At 45.0% G+C, this 18631-nt stretch overlaps 1 protein-coding gene across 1 annotated transcript in view; it reads right to left on the bottom strand.

The window, feature by feature from the left end:
- Positions 1-55: 55 nt before the first annotated feature.
- Positions 56-18631, bottom strand: part of LOC144139849 (annexin A13-like) — a 30260-nt gene continuing 11684 nt past the window's right edge. The window contains exons 5-7 of the mRNA XM_077672094.1: positions 16191-16319; positions 15720-15809; positions 56-265 (exon numbers count right to left, since the gene is read on the bottom strand). Coding sequence (XP_077528220.1) covers positions 56-265; positions 15720-15809; positions 16191-16319 — 429 coding nt within the window. The remainder of the gene's footprint in view (positions 266-15719; positions 15810-16190; positions 16320-18631) is intronic.

The following is an 18631-nucleotide window of genomic DNA, read 5'->3' as shown; positions in this document are numbered from 1 at the left end:
TGCTGAGGCACTATGGATGCAATGAACGATATAATCTACGAGTGTTCCCAGAGCACTAGCCTTTGGCGTAGCTCTCCTTGATGCCGCGGATGTCCTTGTTGCTGCGAGTGCACAATATCTCGACGAGCACTTCCTCGTCGGCTCCAGCGCCCTTAATAGCTGCGCGCAGCTCCCGGGCTAGGAACTCTTCCATGGGGCACAGCAGGGTGACCACCAGTTCTTCAAAGCGGCCCCGAAGTTCCGACTTGATATGAGGCTCCAAGTCCTGAAAAAGTTATTACTTATTCTCTCCGCTCAAACAAAGTTACGTGTCTCGTTAGCACCATCGCAATATTCGCCAACACCATGCGCCCTCAGACCCACTGGCACCGAGTGGTGGAAACATGCAGAACGTTTCGTAACTGGCCGCTAACCGATTATTCTGATCTAGCCGTCAGATATAATTTTATCATCACATGCACATATTTTGCTACTGGAGCTTCTCTCCGATCAGCCCCTTACCTTCAGTCAAACTAACGAGATTTAAGGCCGCACAGAAAGCGAAGACAACGCATTATGACGGGTGAGCTATCTGGCTAAGACGGCCTTCTGCGGCGTTCCCAATCTTTGAGTAAATCTTGCAGCTCCTATAGCAGGGCAATGCATGCAGAAAAATGTTTGTAACCTCGCACTTACCTGTCACCTCATGGGGAAAAGCTTAATGGTAAGGCGAACCCTATTCTGAAAATGATTTGAAGCTTAGCGCGAAGCTCTCTTTCTTTAAAGAGCCATGAGAACAAAATACAAGTTTGTTTTATTCGAAACATTTCGTGGTCTATATTGCCCCCACTGCTTGTCAGGAAACAAACGATACTTTACTCACTGCGAAATTAATCAATTGAAGCTCAAATTTTGATTCTCACACAATCGTTTGTTTGAACGACGTTTCTAATGACATCATAAGAACAAGTCTTCCAGCTAAACTTAATTGGGAACGGAGACTTCCTTACCGATAGTGAATCTAGATGGCAAGCTGTTTTCTGCTTTTTGTTTGTTTGTGCCGTATTTAAACCTGGATTATTTTTGTTCACGGAGAAAATATTCATTTCGTGAAACATGGTGCTTGCTCGACAAATATGGTCACGTAAGACACCATCGCTTGCGTAAATCAGCCAGAGTCGTCCGATACAACCTCAAAGGCCCGCACTGCTGTGTATCTAAAAGAAGCATAGTGCCCGCAGTACCAACAGCAGTACGCGTCAGTACTTTTATGTTTACGTGTGCTTTCTTACCTTCCACTGTTTGTCCCACCATTCTTACTGATATAAAAAGAATGTGCCCTAAAATGACGCGCAAACAGCTTGTTCGGCTAACTTATAAGCTTTGCCTAATTTGCGTTTGCTTTTTCCGGCCTCCGACAATCGCCGAGCTGGCTGGTTTGCCATCATAGGTTCTACTGCGGGAAATCGGCTTGTGAGTCGCATGGCTATTCTCTTTTTTTAATTATACAGCTTATTTGAGCGAATTTTACACTAAAGTGGTGTCAGCATGACTCTGACGAGGCCACAATTCGAATGAACCAAACTTGCATTTTGTCTTAATGGCTTTGTTAAGAAAGGCATGCTTGCGGAACCTGCCGGAAAAACAGAAATTGTCACCAGCCAATTTTTATTTGCTTATCTAGAGAAACTATCAATATTTACCCTCATTTATTGCAAGTCAGTAGCTTTTAAAAATTAATAAAATCCACAACACCCAGGGATAAAAGTGTGGGTTCAAGCACTCCTGTTTGCGGAAAAAGATAATTTAGTGAAAGTCGCAGGAACGGAGTTTCTAATCGGGAAAGTAATTTCAACGGCAGAAATCGAAGAGCATCAGTAGAGTAGCAAAAATGCCAAAGTAATGTAAAACAGTTTCGTACGCTTACTTTTAGACTATTCTGATAGTCTTGAAACAGGGACAGCTCAGCAGCTTTTGTGCCGCTTTAGTATTCTGATACTTCAGGAGAAAAATCTGAAATAATGAAGCCTCTAGCACGTCGGTGCAGCACTGTTTCAAAACTTTTATTTACTATTATCGCCATAGCTAATGTAATAATGTAGCGTTCAACACCCGTTACGTCTAAGCTGCTTTGATAGGCACTAAATGTGAGTTTTTCCGGGGTTAACTGATCTTTGGATTGAATATTACATCGCATTTTTCTTCGGGTGGTCGACTAAACAACATGAAAATTTTAAGATACAGGATATTTTTCGTTAGGTGGCCGAGTAAACAACACAAAATTATAAGATACAGGAAACACAACTCTGTCGTTTAACAGGGAAGCTGCTTAGCAAATATTATTTTTTGTGTCCGCAGGCCTCGCGTTTGGTGCCCGGGAGTTAAAGAAGCAAAAAAAAAAAACAAAAATGCCTAGCGCTCGTGTGGGCGTGGTTCGAGACGACGGCCCAGCGTCCTCTGCTCACGTTCATGAAGTCAATCATACCCACTTAGGGAGATTGTCCAGGATTGCGGCGACCGCCCGGAAGTTAAATTAACCAAGCAAATGCTTAGCGCTCATGTGTGCGTACCTCGTGGGGACCGCCCAGCGTCCCCGACACACGCACATATGTCATGCCAAGCATACCCACTTAGCAAGATTGACCAATATTGGCTAAAAATACCAGCGTTAGCCGTAATTTTGGCAACACTTGCTCGGAACGAGAAAGATATGTCATAGCGTACGCCCCTCCATGGTGGTGTTCAATGATTATCACATCCAAAAATACGAAAGAAGCTCACACCTACAGCAACAATGATGTTGTAAAGGTTGTTGCGGCGGCGAAGAAGTAGCAAATCGGCGTCAATTGTCGACTCAAACCATCGTTATGATCGTGCAGCTTGCGCATAGCTTAGGGTTGTCCGTGGAATGGTTGCCACTACTCTCCTTAAGTGTCACGTTCTACCAGGCTGTGTAGCGTCGTTTCTGCTGCCTAAATCAACGGTTGACGTGAAAGTTTTGGCTATTGGGTACTCTGTATTACAAAAGTTTTGAAGCGCCTCAACTTGTCACCACTTTTCGTCTGTCGCTTTTTTGCGTTGTAAACTTTTATTCAATACATTAACGAGGCAGCCCGAACGTAGGCCCTGCTGCCATGAACTATTTTTCTCCGCACGTTCATAACACGGCGCTAGAGCCGTTCAGTTAAGATTTGCAGTAAATATTTGCAGTAAAGATTTTCAGTAAACTGAAATAAATAATTCCTTCCTTACTTCTTTCTTTCTTACCATCTTAACTTCCTTCCTTTCTTGCTGATTCCTTCCTTGCTTCATTCCTTCCTTTTTTTCATCCTTGCTTTCTTCCTTCCTTCCTTCGTTGTTTCCTTCGCTACTATATTCCTTCCTTTCCTCCTGCCTTCATTCATTCATTCATTCATTCATTCATTTTTATTGATGTTTATTGCATTTTCAAAACACCACCTCGTCTTTTACAATGGCACAGGTATTGTAGCGATAAAACTATGAGTACTTGCAACACCTGGCAGATTGTCCACAACGAAATCTCTCAAGCGTTGAGATATATAGAAAAAAAAGGTACACTTTCATGAAAGGCATAGGCTCAAGTCAATGCAAACAATTTTTTTCATATCCCATTGGGAGGCTTGAAAACACCTCTAAGCGGACATTCCCCATGTTCTCATATTTTATATTTTTTCTGTCTATATTCTATCTATATTTCTAGCTATCTTCTATATTCCGTAAAGAATATTATTATATATTATCCAGAAGTGAATACAATTCGTGCCCCAAATCTTAGAGTGTGTTTGTAAGACTATTGAGGGGGGAAGAACTGAAGCTATACCAATGTTCCTTCAAATCGTCATTGCCCACAAACTTTTAGGGTATATAGGAGGCAAGGCGCGTAATTTTTGTTTATTAACGATGCATTCGTATTAAAGAAGATGAATATCAAACTTGTTTTTTGTAGTAATCTAGCTTTCACCTGGCATATCCATTATGTCAAGTCTTAACGATGTTGATGATGCCTAACACCAGAGAAGGTTTTGACAGCGATATGGGTAACTCAAGCACGAATGTAGACTGTGTAACAAAAGCAAGTGGTTGCAACTGCACTTACGCGATTAAACATCTGCTTGTACTCTCGTATAATGTCTTGTCGCTGGTCTCCGGAACGGGCGCAGAGAACTTCCATGATGGCCGTCTTGTCAGCGCCTATGTATGAAGGAGATCCACACAGCACAGATATCTATATACTGTGATTGGGTACAGCCAGAAACAAATATGAAAATATACATTTAAATGGAAGTCTGAAATCGCATGAAACGAATTTGAAAGCACCGTCAGCCTACATTCTGTGCACTCTCAGAGCACGATGCCAGGCTATGGAAGGAACATGGAAGATAAATGACTCGTAATTGCGATAAATGTGCTCAATTCTCGGAGCTGATGAGCTGTGATTTCGGAGCGCACAAACTGTTTTGTCGCACGATGTGTCTTCCAATGAGAGCACAAGCTGCTCCACCATGAGGGTTCCTTTTAAAATTTTGAAGGCGTGTTTTTAGAGGACACCTGCGTCAGCTGAAAAAATATTTTTGGGACGCCTCACCACATGTGGTGGCACTGCTTCAGATAAAATGTTTCGCCTTGCACCCAGTCGCTACTAGTGCATATAAACATACCACTGCAAGCTGCCATTCAGAGGTTATTTTCGCAGCGCTCTCCGCTGTAGAGAACCGATATACGTCTGGTTCATTGAAAGTCTAAGTGTGCGAGTATTTTTTGTAACTTCCCCCATGCGGAAGTTTTCTATGTGCGACATGCAGGAGCGTGGCTTGATGGCTGACTTTTTTTAAAATTCCGGTACAGCAATGTGTCTTCAAAAATTCCCTAATGTTTTGCTTCAATCGTTTCAGCGAGAGTGACAGCCGATAAAAACCTGATTTGAGGGAGATGTGACTCTAGAGTAAAAACCTAAATTTGGCGCCGGCTAGTTCTGTTATCTTTTTGGCGCGCTATTTCACGTCATGAAAATTCGTAGAGAACGGCAGAGAAGAATGGTGCCTGTAGTAAGTGGCAGCCTATGGAAGATTGGAACGATGCATTGTTTCTCCAGGCGCGCACTGGCAGGCTTGAAACTAAACAACCCCGCAGGCAAAACCGGTTGCACCGATGCATACACAAAACGTTCCTTCTGCGCGTGCGCTGCAAGGAAACGCGACGCCGACAGTCACAATTTTTTTTGCACCAGTTAGGTTTTGGGACTGGGCCACAACAGTAGCTTTAATAATTGATTCCCCGCAACCATCGCACCGCTAGCCGTTGAAACAGAGCAGAGCAGGACAGGAAACACGTCATCTCGCGAAAAGATTCAATTAAGGTTTATGTGCGTCTAAGAATGTGCGTCTAAGATTTGGGGCCTTGTGAGTCACGTTGAAACAGACCATGATAGTTCGCCATTTGAGGCGTTGCAAGGTTACGTGCTCTTTTGCTTCCTGTTTACATTCTCTTACCAATATCATAGAGCATCTCTATAACACATGTAGCGCTGAAGACTGTGGTGCCGATATTGGCGGGTTTCATGATATAGTGCAGCCAATAAACGTTTCAGACTCTGGAGGAAGCCGCCGGTAGTATGAGTGGTTTGGGTGGCGTCTGCGCAAGTGTTACACCGGAATGGCCTGTGTTTGTAGGGAAGAATGTCGAACGTCGCCATCTGTCACACGAGCTTGATTGGGTTTCTCAAATATGCCGTAACGTTTACAAGATATGAATAAAGCTGAGACGCACAAAGCTTCTTCGGAAGGCGGAAACGTTAGGCGTGCGACCGCGGAAAGCATCGGCCTGCATGGTGCCCCATAAGCGCTAACGTTTCGGCATACACCGCAGCAAGTATAGGTTGTCGCGATTTCTAGGGCAGGTATATTGCTAAATATTGCTGTGATTTAGCTTCGGTTCACCATTGTTGATAGCAAAAGCTTCACTGCCTGGCTAGGCCCATTGTCGAGGTGTGGTCAAGGTGTGGTCAAGGTGCGGTTTCGCAATGGTATATAGACATGTTTGCAATGCATACAGTGCTTATTTATGATCTTTTTTTTCTCAAGACGTTTTTTTAAGCCTCGCCGCTGTAAGAGTGACCAAAGGTGGATGTTCCTCTTCCTCCATCCCACGGCTGTGCGCCGTACGTGGCCTCTTGGCCAGACTTTGTGGTACGCGCTTATCGCTGCGGCGGCGGCCTCATCGCCTTCTTCCGCCAGGTGGCGACGCGGGTTCCGCGCAAGTCTCCCATTCCTGTTCGCCTATCTCTCCCCTGCCGCCGTTCTCTCCCCTCCATTGAGCCGCTGCCCCGTGCCGGGTGCTCCGCCAAGTTGCAAACACGGTTACCGTGCACGTCTCCGTTCCCTCGTCGCCTGACTCTCGCCAGGAGGGTTTCAAGCTGGGCTAAATGGAAAGACATATTCTTGGATGAAACCAACACGAACATAAAAACAGACGAAGTGGAATAAAAGTAGTATCCACGGGCATTTCAGATAGCATCAATTGTCATTAAAGGCCTCCATTCACATTGTAAACATTGCCGCATATGTGAACCGAATTTTCTTGCAACTGACACTTTATTCAGGCACCGTGAACAAACACCCCGCGAAATTATGGAAGCGTTCGATGGAGCAGAAACAGTGGACAATTGTGTGAGCCAATCAAGCGCGTGTCTCCATCCCAACGAGATTGCATATCGGCGTGGTCCTTGACTGTAGCCGGTGTCTATCTAGTTGCCTTATCACCATGGACTGTGTAATTGCTTCGCCCATGCGCAGTGTTTGTATTGTTTTGGGTTAAGTGTTTATATTCACCATACTTGAAATATACTTTAGTTTTTAAAACAGCGGCTCCACTTGACTTGTCTTTGTTTCTGTTCACGCTTGGTTTCATTAAGAATAAGCCTATGTCTCCTTTGCCGCCTATCTCTCCCCGCCATCAGGCCTCTGCTCCGTGCCGGTGGCTTGCGGAAGGGGTGTGGTTTAACCTCTAGCTCTCAAAGTTACACTGGTCACCCCGTACACAGTGCACTAGGTATCCTAGTGTAGGTGTCGTAACAAAAAGCACTTTAAACATATCTGAAACCGGGTAATACTGCGGCGGAAGATTGCGCGGGGATCGCGGCCAGGGCGGCTTCAAAAGGGAGTGACCAAATACCGCGGTGATATTAAGCCCTTTCTCCGTAACCCAGTCGTGGAGAAAGATTTTCGCAACGACAGCGGCGCATGCAAAAAACCCAACTGTTCCGCAATTCTTTGGGGGAAACCCTCAAATATTCCCCTGACAGATGAAGTTGCGTTTGGGGTGCCCATCTGGCGTGGAAATGCTCTTTTTTCTTATTCTAGAACAGTATGGCTGACTCGAGCATGGCTTCCGCAAAAGCAGAGTTGCGCAGCCAGTACAAAGTGGAGCATGAGTGTCGGCAGCAAAAGAAAAAGCATGAAGTGCTGCAGAGATTAGCCAATAGCTGCCCGTATCTCGTAGCTCACAGGCCCTGACAAGTAATGGAAGTGTTTGGGCCTGTTGGTTCATACTTCACACAAAAAACAGCGCTCAAGACGGGACAGAAGGAAGGAGGCTACACACACAGCGCTGTGTGTGAAGCCTCCTTCCTTCTGTCCCGTCTTGAGCGCTGTTTTTTGTGTGACCCTGACAAGTCTCTATCCATAAGTTGTCTTTTTCTGAGCTTATAAGCATGTACATGCACGGAGATTCTAGGTGCGACGGCGCTGTGACAAACCAATGGCCCTCCGTGTTGTTAGGTTAAAATCACTGCCCACAGATTTTAGTGAAATGATACGGAAGTCCTAACACAGATTGGTGTTGAAAAAGTACAGACAAACAACCTTAAGCAGAAGTCGTTGCCTTAAGAGATTACTATTCTGTGATTAGTTCGAGGCAAAGTGTATTGTGGCCTGAAAATGTACTCTTTCCATTTGTTACCTCCCTAGTCGATTTCAATTTAGTTAGCCCTTAAAATAGCAGGCTGCCCTGAATATATTTTAATAACTGATGTGGCTTTCAAAATATGCATACAGAAATCATTTCGTTCAAAAGCGCTTACTTTCTTTGGAGCCGTATGTTAACCTTCTGTTGAACCTTTTTCATATTGATATTACCCCTGAAGTTAATAACCCCTTGTTAAATACAACAGGCACTGACATCCAACCCTGAATGTCTGATATTAAATTAACACGACTGCTTACGCAAGCACCGTCAGTTCTTAGCCCACCTGTTTTCGCAACCAGTATGCAGGGACAATAATATACAAAGACAAGCTCTACCAACTCCTTCAAGCACGTTCTGACATTCCGAGCAAGCGTCTCCTTTTTTAGTCCGCCACGGCAAAGAATCAAATCAATGAACTGGAAACGTAGTGTTTCATTCCTAATGCCTTATGTCACGGTACCCTGAGCCGGTAAAGAACCGTGTCACATTCTTGAAGCACGTTTCCAACCACCAGCAGCAACGTGACGAAGCAGCCAAGTGACAACCTCGAGTGATGCCATGAATGCATTTTTATTTATTCACCAGTTTTAATTCCCAATGCACCTTTACATCCAGAACTATTAGTATAGGCGTAAAAACACGGCGACTTCGCAGCCTGGAGTTCGTGAATGAGTACATTCTAACAGATTAAACTAGCGTCTTCAACTATCACAACAGCTTCATGACCATGAAGCAATATACCATTTTTGCAAGGAAGTGACACTGCACCTTGAAAGAGTGACGTTTAAGTGATGCCACCTTCTGAGCAATTTCTTTCTAAATTATCCTCGCAGAAGTAAATCCACAACCAACCATGATTGCTTAAAAATTCGCATCATGGCACTATTAAAATACAGCGCTTCAATCTCTAGAAATATCAGCCACTGTTTAAGACCTATCTAACCCTTGTCATTCTTGTTGGAACAACAAAAACCTCAATTGTGAGAACGAGGTGTTTAACCAAAATGAAATAGAGCTCCATCGAATTTACGAACATTTACCCAACTCTGTACAATAACAACTTTCTATTATGATTAACAGAAGCTAATAATCTGGACGTCTGGCAATATACAATGTAGACCCCTGTAACGTAAACACAAACTCATTTATTAAACTTCAAAAAGTTTTCCCGGCACCGGTACAAAAAATCAAGCAATATAAACTACAGCCAACACTTTGAAGGGTTGCTGCAAAAAAATTAATTTTTATTTGCCATAGCATAAACTGTGAAAAAGATGACTGTAAAAAAAACTGTTGGTTCACCCCTCGAAAATGCATTGGGCTATTCAAAACAAGCTGTGGTTGATTCCTCTGTCAAGGGAACTGATAAAGCACAAAAGTGACACGTGCAGCGAAATGTGCAGCTGAGCATGATTAGCAGGTCGGTGGCTGTCTTGTGGGTGTGCTAGGCGAGCGACGTCCTGCTAGTGGGTCGCTTGGGCAAAGCTGTACTTGAACTGTATAAGGGACACAGGCCCCGTCAAGCCCAAGTTGACTTTTTGCCTCTGCCCTCTTCCCCGCTCACTTTTACGTACTTGCTGCTTGGTGAACCTGTAAAACGCGCTACCGTAGTGCGCGATTTGGGCGTAATGATGGATGCGAAACTGCTCTTTAACGCGCATATGAACTATCTGACCAACTCCTGTCTCCGTACGCTTGGCGTAATTTCTCGCGCGACCAGGGATTTCACCGACCGTTCATGCTTTGTTTCACTGTATCGCGCTCTCATTTTGCCCAAGCTCGACTTTGCTAGTGCAATTTGGAATTGTTTAAGCCCTTCGTCCTCCCTTCGACTAGAAAGGATTCAGAAGCGCTTTACTAGAACCGTGTTTTCTCGCCACTCACCTATGAGCCGATATGAGCACGGTGGGCTTCTGAAGATCCTGAACTTAAATGAGCTATCAGCGAGGCGGTCCAGGCGCGACCTGGCTTTTCTGTTTAATTGTATTCACTCGAAGTTCGACTGCCCTTGCCTCGTAAGCTCTGTCCATCTGCGAGTGCCAAGCAGACCACTACGGCCGCATGGATGCTTTGATGTAGACAGATCAATGAGTTTGGTACCAGCCAGCCGGTACCAGCTCACCTATAACAGTCTGTTTCAATCTCCCATAGACGTTTTTTGCAGCGATTTGGTACTGTTTAAGCGCTCTCTGAAATGTATGATATTTTGAATACGCATGCTGTGGAGAGGTCGCTCCTGCACTTCTCTCCCTGCTCTCGCGTTTCCTCACATACAGCACTACCTTGCCTATCTTCGTACGTGTTCGTACGTTCCTTGCCATGTTCGTACGTTCTCCTGTGCATACTCCAGGCACATCCTCCGAGCCTTTACCGTTCAAAAATGTTTGCGTCTCCTTTCGATAACACTACACTTTTGTATATATCTATCTGCACTTCCACATTTACCAATTTCTGATTTATACGCTGCCCATATTTGTACTGTTTGTATTCCTTGTATCCATGTATTCCTTTGTATTCCTTGTTTGTATTCCTTGTATCCATGTATGTTGCCTGTTCGTATTCTTTTTACCTATGTATGCGGTGCATCACCCGAGAAGGCCCTGTGCTGTTGGTGAGCACTTCAAATAAATAAATAAATATAAGCATATCCAATGTTGAAATGAACACTGACTCTGACTCTGACTCTGAAGGTGTACTGGCGTCATTTCCGTGACGGATATGACGTCAGTGAAGTCTCCGTGTATTCCGGTATAGAAAACTTTCTGTTAAAATATAAAACCAAAACGAACAACCCTAAGTATAACTTAATCTGTAGTGTAAAAGTTGCCACCCCGAAAGAAGTCTCTGGGTGCAGGGGTGCAACCTTTACAGGCCGCTTGCTTCCTTGTAATGTCGTCATTTGCGTAACGGTTTTGATGCAAGCGAAATCTTGAATCCCAGAATAAAACACATTAAACAAAATAATATAGGTTTGATCATGGGCATGAAACGACACAATAGCTTACCTTTAAATAATTTGCAAAACACTACAAGGCAATTTTAGCTCAGTCTACTCCTTGTAAGGTATTCTGATGCCACCTTGAATATTAACGGGAACGTACAAACAAAGAGAATAGGAGGCATGAAAACGCTGCACATATGTGAATTTTTTTGCAGTGTATCAGAAATGCATGAAGTCGTGCCGCTAAGCCAGATACCTCCAGCTTTCCGAAATGAGGGGGTAGAAAATCCAACAATACTGCTGTCACAATATTTAGCTATGTGTCATATATGTTATAAAAATACAACTGAGAGTAACCAAGCATTATTCAACGCAGTATTATTACAGTCGGTATAGAATGCCGCCGAATTTGATTACCTCATGTGATTACCTGAGACACAATTTTCACAATCGTCGAAGAAATGTACGTGGCGTTGATGTTCTCATTTCGGAGAACGGTGGCGAAGTTGCGTACAAAAACAGCCCACCACCATTTCATCATATACAAATCGATATGCAATGCGTACACCGGAGAAACGACGATAAAACGTTTTGGGAACACTAAAGCGCATTCATAACGAAAGTCGCATTCGGCAGCTTGGTTCCGGGCACGCTCGCTCACGCTGACATTGGTCCGGAATCGACCGCGGCTGTGTCAGAAATAGTGCTTCATTCGAACATACTCCACTGACGTCAGGCAAAGGGCAAGACGTCCGCTTCACACAAATGGTAACCGGCTAATGGCAAGACACCACGCCGGCCGGAACCAAGAACCAATAGACTGATCCAGTAGAAATAAGTAGCTAGACGGGACGCTGCAGAATCTGAAGGAAAAGCAGACTTTTACGAAACACTGGGCGCGTAGAATTTGCTTCCACTCGTGGCAACTAGGTTTCAAAGTAGTAAACCTTACCCATTTTTTATGAAGCACATTCATGGAAGAGTTAATTGATATTTTAATTAATGTTGAAATGCCGAAAATAATGTAGACAGTAACGTCTAATTGTTCGCAATTAAAAATTGAGGACAAGTTTGGCTGTAGTCAAGGTGGTGGCCCAGTGGCTAAGGCGTTGTGGTGGTGATCCTAGCGGCGCGGGTTTGTTTCCCGGTCACGGCGTATACTTTTTTGATGGAAGCGAACAGCGAAAACACTCGTGTGTTTGACACTTCCATGCACGTTAGAGATCCCCACGTGGTCAAATATAGCCCATAGCCTTCAACCAATGCGCACCTCATCGTCTGTGTAGCGTTGGCCCGTTAATACTCATAACCACTAAAAAAATAAATTCATTAGTGACTGCACAACACCTTACTGACAACTTACCTTTTCCTTTCATTGCAGTCCATAGAGTGTTTGCATCTGCCTGAGCGTTGAAAGCCGCGTAGGGCCTCAATGTTGCAGGCTGAAAAAAATAATTGTGAGAGAAACAAAACATAATTAGCTCATTTACGGAGAGGCCAATTATTTTTGAGTGTTTGTTTCGAACATTGAATGAAAGCATAAAACGTAACTAGAACCAAGGTTCTTGTTTATGGTGTCTCGTGATAGGCTGAAGAGCGATGGGCAATCGCTTCCACGCTGTATATAAGCACGACTGTCATGAATCTTGAAAAATACAAAAAGACAACATCGAAGAAGAGGAGCCTACACAAAATACAGGGTGGCGCACGAAGGCAAAGCTGCAAAAATTATATTCGGGCCAATGGCGGGACCATTGGCAGAGGTATTTGAAGAAGGCCCCACAAAGTAATTAGATTATATAGCGAAATAAAAACGGACCAGCGATGCTAATGAAAGATAGGCCAGTGAGGAAATGCCGCTATAAGAGGGGAATAATGAAGTTAGGAAAAAACGCTGGTGCCACAGGAGACAAGAGACAAAAGCGAGCAGGGGTGGCACGCGGATACGGCGAGTTTCTGAAAATCTGAGAAGAGGTGATGCTGCCTGAATATCGACGTCGTGGTTTGGGCAAAAACGTGCTATAGCGACGCATCAGTTCCAGCCTTCCTAATACACCGCCAACCTGCCTTTGGACACCCCCGAAGCCAGGGTGGGTGCCTTTGAGCAGCGCCAGCGCATCATCGACACACGCTTCGACGGCTCCTGGAGTGTAATGCTTCCGGTTCTCGCCAGAGCTGCCTGCAGTTCCTGGCTGCCACGAGGGTATATATCTAGTTTCGGACGTTTACGTGTGCGATAACTACGCCGGTCGGTCGTGCCGGGACTTCTCACATCGTTACTGGTGACTTTCAGTAGGTTAAATTATGAATGCCTGTTGTACGAACTTTATGGAGTTTCTTATGGACTTTAGTAGAGCGCCGTTCAGTGGAGCCATGTAACATTCCCTTGCAGTTAAGAGTTCTCCTTCATTTATGGGGTTTTGTTCGTTGCGTTTTGTTTGTTTAGGGGTTTCATTTGTTAGAGGCTGGTCGAGGGCTTCTTTACCAAAACACTTAAGGGTGTAAGCAGATCATCTATCTCTCTACACGGGTAGGAACACGCGTTAATTGGCACCATACCTGTATAATCTACGATTTGTGCTCACGTGTAAATTTTGTGTTTTTTTTCTCAGTAAACCGGTAGTTGCGCGTAAGCGCTTGTGTGTGTCGCTCCGGTCTGTCCCCGTTTTTTGTGGGCTTTAAGTGTTTTTAATCATGCACCAACTAGCCCAACTTGCGCTATTGCTCTAAACCTAGAGCCATTTTACGCCGCGGACTGACCCTCGTGCCCTCGGTTGGCTGCAGTCACAAAAAATTTTCGCGGTACCTTGGTAGCTGGAATCCTTGTGTCTACTTCAAGCGTATACTGCGAACAGTTCGCTTCTCGCTTCAAACGCGGCCGTCCAATCGGTCGCTTGCATTTAGAATCTTGAGGACATGACCTGAAGTTACACGGAACCCTAGTGATATATTTGTATATTGCACACCATTATGTAAGCGTGAACAAGGTAACAAATTCGTGCAGGGGTTTATTTGTCCATGAACAATCTTTGAAGATGCCTTTTTTACCGACTATTGTGCCGTTCCTATAGTTACGCTTGCACAAACCACTGCTACAGTTGCACTGAGCTCGCGCACGTCAACAGGAATATCCATTCATGCCATGTGCGTCTTCAAGCGCCCTTAATGCCGCTTATGATGAAGTGGATTTAACAACTTATGCGAAAAAGTGGAGTATATTTCTCATCAAGGAATACTGCCCGGTACATTATTGAAATAGCAACATTCTACATCATTTTTTCCAAATCCGTTCAACATGCTTTGTACACGTTTTCAGTGTGTTTTGGTTTCTATTTTTTTTATGCTATGCTGTGCACGGATGAACACCGCAGTGTAATCCTGTTGTATTTTTGAAGGGCTTTGCTTTATGCTTCATTTGTATTGTTTTTAATAAAGTAATGTCATTATAACTATGATAACAGGTCCTTCTAATGTTGGTTTTTTGCAGGTATACGCGCAATAGAATGTTTCAACAGAGACGACATTTAACACAGAATGTTTCTATGACATAATGGCGGTATAGAATTTTATCGCCTCTATGATCACTATCGTTGTCTGTGCGATCGATCACACCATTGCGTTTGCTGAAATTTTTTAAAACTATTGTAATGAATGCCTGAGCGAAGCAAAAATTTCCGCGGATATGCTTGCTCGGAAACAAATTAAATAGAATGGAGATAGTCTTCCGTCGCCCCTGTCGTGTAACTTCCCTTTCCCTCGCCCTTTTTCTCTTCCTATTTGAACATAACACAAACTACTTCAATTCAGTACAATTTTCCGGCTTCCGTGCTGCTCGCGCGGCATCTGTCGGGATGGGGAGGTTTTAGGTCCCCTTCTTGAGATGCCGTTGTTAACGCGTTTTAACAGCGATGATGCTAAAGCTGGTGGTTGATCCGGTGACCAAGCCCTGAAAAACCCTACGAACCGATGACGCCATCATGAGCGCCAACACAACCATAACTGTGCCCCGCTCCGCTCTGGTACGACACGTGCCGCCACCAGCCGGACGCCCGATCCCACTGTTATAAGCAGGACTGCGGAAACGCGTCGCGGGGTGGCTCGCTTTAATGCTTGTTGATACGTGTGGTGCATTTTTTAGGGCGCCAAACAATTGTTGACAAAATGAGAAAAGCAAAAAGGACAAGCAGCGATAACGTTAATCAAGTAATAATTAGTGTCCCACACTTCGTACCACACAAGCTGAACGGTGGCTACCGAACGATTTCAAAACTTTCGAAAAAAAAAACTCCCTCCCGCTGCTCCCACCGCTACTCATGAAGCTTCTCCGCAATGCCAGGGGGGCGCGTGCATTCTGCATAAAACTTGAGCGAATGTCGAAGCATAACCACGCCGGAAACGTGGCCGTGTCTCCAAGTGTAACCACGCATAATTTAGCCGAACAAAGAATACGTTAGGCGGGGCAGCCAGCTTCGCTGTTTGCCAAGTCATCGAGCAACTGTTGCGAAGGTGCCGAATTCGTTTTATTGGCTATCATAAGCCCACATAAGCGCAGAACTGGCAATTTAAAATACGACGGTCATTCTTAGTTTCTTGACTATATAGCGCGTAAAGGATGGCTACGATTTTCTTGGGCCTGAATAATGTAGGCCTGTATGATCCAGGGAACATTTAATTTGCCGCAAAGCAATTAGGTACCGAGTCATTTTACACACTGGGGATAACTGGTTTACGTAGTTTAAGACAGGGCGACCAACGCACCAAATGTTCGGCCTTTAGGTCGCTCATGAAAGGTAGTTGCTTTGAAAACGTGCCTTACCATGGAGTCGTCGGATCGGGAGCGTGGCCTTGATAATTTTCCCTGGACCAGAATAAGTAGGGAATCCCTGTAGTCGCCGGACTTGTCCCTCTAAAACAAATGTGAAATGCTCTATGTAAATGCTTACATATCCGCTGTCGCCCACAGAAGAAAATTATGAGTTAGAAATTTCGTTGCGCCATTGCATTACGTAGGCAGTTGTTATAAAACCAATTTTGATTGGTTTGTTCAAGAATTTTATGTTTACGCTCCGCGATACCAGTTGTAAAATACTAGACACGCCGCGGTGGCTTAGCCCAAGAGAGATGGTCCAATCCCGGACGCGCCAGTCATTTCTTTGATGGATGCCAAATTGAAAACTCCCAAGGGTCGAATTTTCCGTGAAGGTTAACGAATGCAATATGGTTGAAATTAACCCGTGGCTGCCTTATCATGCAGCTGTGCGACGTAACAAATTTGTTGTCTTCGTACCCGTATGGCGTCCTGTAGTGTCATATTGAAAGTCTTGGCGTACACATCCTTGATCTGTGCCAGGTCCACTTCGCACCGAGAGACGATTATCCGCACCAATGCCTTGTCGCAGGATTCAACGCCCTCTGCCTGAAAATGTAACAAAGGTAGTCCTCGAAATATTATCTCCTTTCTTTTTAAAATTCGGAATCATGGTTTCAAGTGGAATGATGAACATCCTTTATACATTAGAATTTCTGGGAATAAACAAGCGCAGCGGAAGACCTGCCCCGTAATTTTCTGTCGTCATTAGCACCATTAGCATTTTTGCATGGTTCACAAGTCGCAAAAGAGCAAGCTTCCATGTAGAGTTGTTGTGTTTGGATGTGTGGTGCGGCACATAAGAAAACTTTTCGCCGGTACAATTGTCCTTCATTGTGCAGTAAAGAGTGCGAACTCGTTGATTGAGTTGATTGAGGGATTGGTATTTCAGTTTCAAAAACACCGAGTCAAAAAAGAGCTAACTGTCTTTGAGGCGCTTGGTTGGCGCTATGCGGCGATTGAGTTGATTGAGGGATTGGTATTTCAGTTTCAAAAATACAGAGTCAAAAAAGAGGTAACTGTCTTTGCGGCGCGTGGTTGGCGCTATGCGGCGGGCCCCAGTATTCAACCTCACGGGAAGATTGAGAACTGGGATATACCAGAGACCTTTTAAATGCAGATCATTTCTTAGCCTCGCCTGTTCCTGCGTCGGACGGTGTCAACAGTTCCGCGTCCGCAGCAGGTGCGCCTCTCCTTCCCTCCTCTCTCTCAACAGCAGCTGGCGCGTGCATGCGTCGTAGTCAGCCTGTTCGCTCCGTCGCGGTCTCGGCCTAACAGGTGCGTGATAGCAGCGCGGTGGGTCGTGGAAGGGCGCGCGCTGCTTGCGCATGCGTGCTCTCCCCCCCGTACTGCTCTCCCTCTACTGCGTGCGCTGCAAATATAGCGGCTGTTTCAGTCACTGCGTTGCTCCTTCCTTCCTTGGTTGACGCTCGTGCCCACGTTTACTCGTGTCTGCTACTCCAGCATCACGGAAGAAGCGATGGAAGCAACACTGCCTTCAATCAGTACTGAGGTCCCAATGCTCTGCATTTACTCGTGTTCCCCTCGCGGGAAGGCGCGGGAATTTTTTAAGGGTTCTTTCTACCTGGGTGTTTGAAATTGCTAAAGATGGTACTTCGGAAACTTGTTACCCTGTGGTTTTGAATAGCTAACGCTCTAAAAAATGTCAGCGAATCTATCTCACTTTCACTGTCGACAGATACGTACAAACCACCGCGACGAATAAATTGGCGAATGACAGCGCTCAGCACGCGATTACTGGAACGAAAGAATCTGTGCAATCACAACAGCGCGAGGCTATCATTTGGCGGTGATGTCCTGGCAGACGTTCTGTTCTTTGGAGCTACGTTATTCGCAAACTTCTCACGGTTTCTGGCGCTGATTTTTTTCCGAAGCGTGCCGGCAAAAGCAACTCTTCGCTTCTTTTCGCAACTCAGCGGTTGTAAACTTTTAAATCCGGCACAAGGCAATCTAGTTCTCGGTATGGTTATAAACAACGTAGAGGTCTGAAAACGTTAACCTGATCGCGACCTTGATACGCTTTATTACATTCCTTCCTACAAAAATCAGGGTCTGAATATTTCATTTTTAAGTGGGCTGACAATGCCACACGTGGGTGGTGCCTGCCAATCAGCCAAATTCAAAAACACCCATTCCCGTGATATGCACGCTTATGAACAGAGGATCTGTTCAAGCATTTTTCTGTCCACGCGGATCTTTATCAGGCAGTTCAGTTGGGCGCAGTGTACAGGAGGAATATCCTAGGCCAAGTTGTGTGATGGATTGCGGTGAGTAGTCACAGATCCCACGAGCAGGTGCTCGGACTGCGCGCCTCAACAAAACAGTTGTGGTTGGAGAAGTCCCGTGAATCGAATCCAGACCCTTCACGCCTTGAAACCGACCACCTAAACCCTGGGGCACCCCAAAAGTCGGAGGGGTGCGGTGTTAGTAGTGGCGGGAAACAGCAAAATGTGCAAACTATTGGAAAGAAGGAAACCGCTTTCGTGGTCGTAATGGAGCCTGGTTTTTTGCATTATAAATCCAGTGTCTCTCACATTGCATTGTCGTGCCACTGGGAGCACACTGCATTTTCTTCTGGTTCGTAGCCCGGATATTGACTTTGGAATTTGGCTGCGTTGAAGTGGGCTTTGGCTTGAGACTTTGGAAGTTCGGAGACTGGAATTCAGGAGGGTGGATTGTCTACTTTCATTTACCTTACTTTGTAAGAAGAAAGCTTCGCTTTTTAACCGTCCTTCTCTTAAGAAAGGGGCAGATCGAAGCAAAGATACGTTTAAGCTGGTGAAGCCGACGAGCCCCACTATTTCTTCAGGCTTCACGTCTCAACTGCGATGGTAGCCAAT

The sequence above is a fragment of the Haemaphysalis longicornis genome, unplaced genomic scaffold (genome assembly GCF_048455015.1).
Source record: "Haemaphysalis longicornis isolate Haplotype H1 unplaced genomic scaffold, Haemaphysalis longicornis Haplotype H1 scaffold_5, whole genome shotgun sequence".
In the NCBI taxonomy this organism is placed as follows: domain Eukaryota; kingdom Metazoa; phylum Arthropoda; class Arachnida; order Ixodida; family Ixodidae; genus Haemaphysalis; species Haemaphysalis longicornis.
The sequence above is the reverse complement of the archived record's forward strand: the minus strand, read 5'-3'. Positions and strand labels throughout refer to the sequence as shown.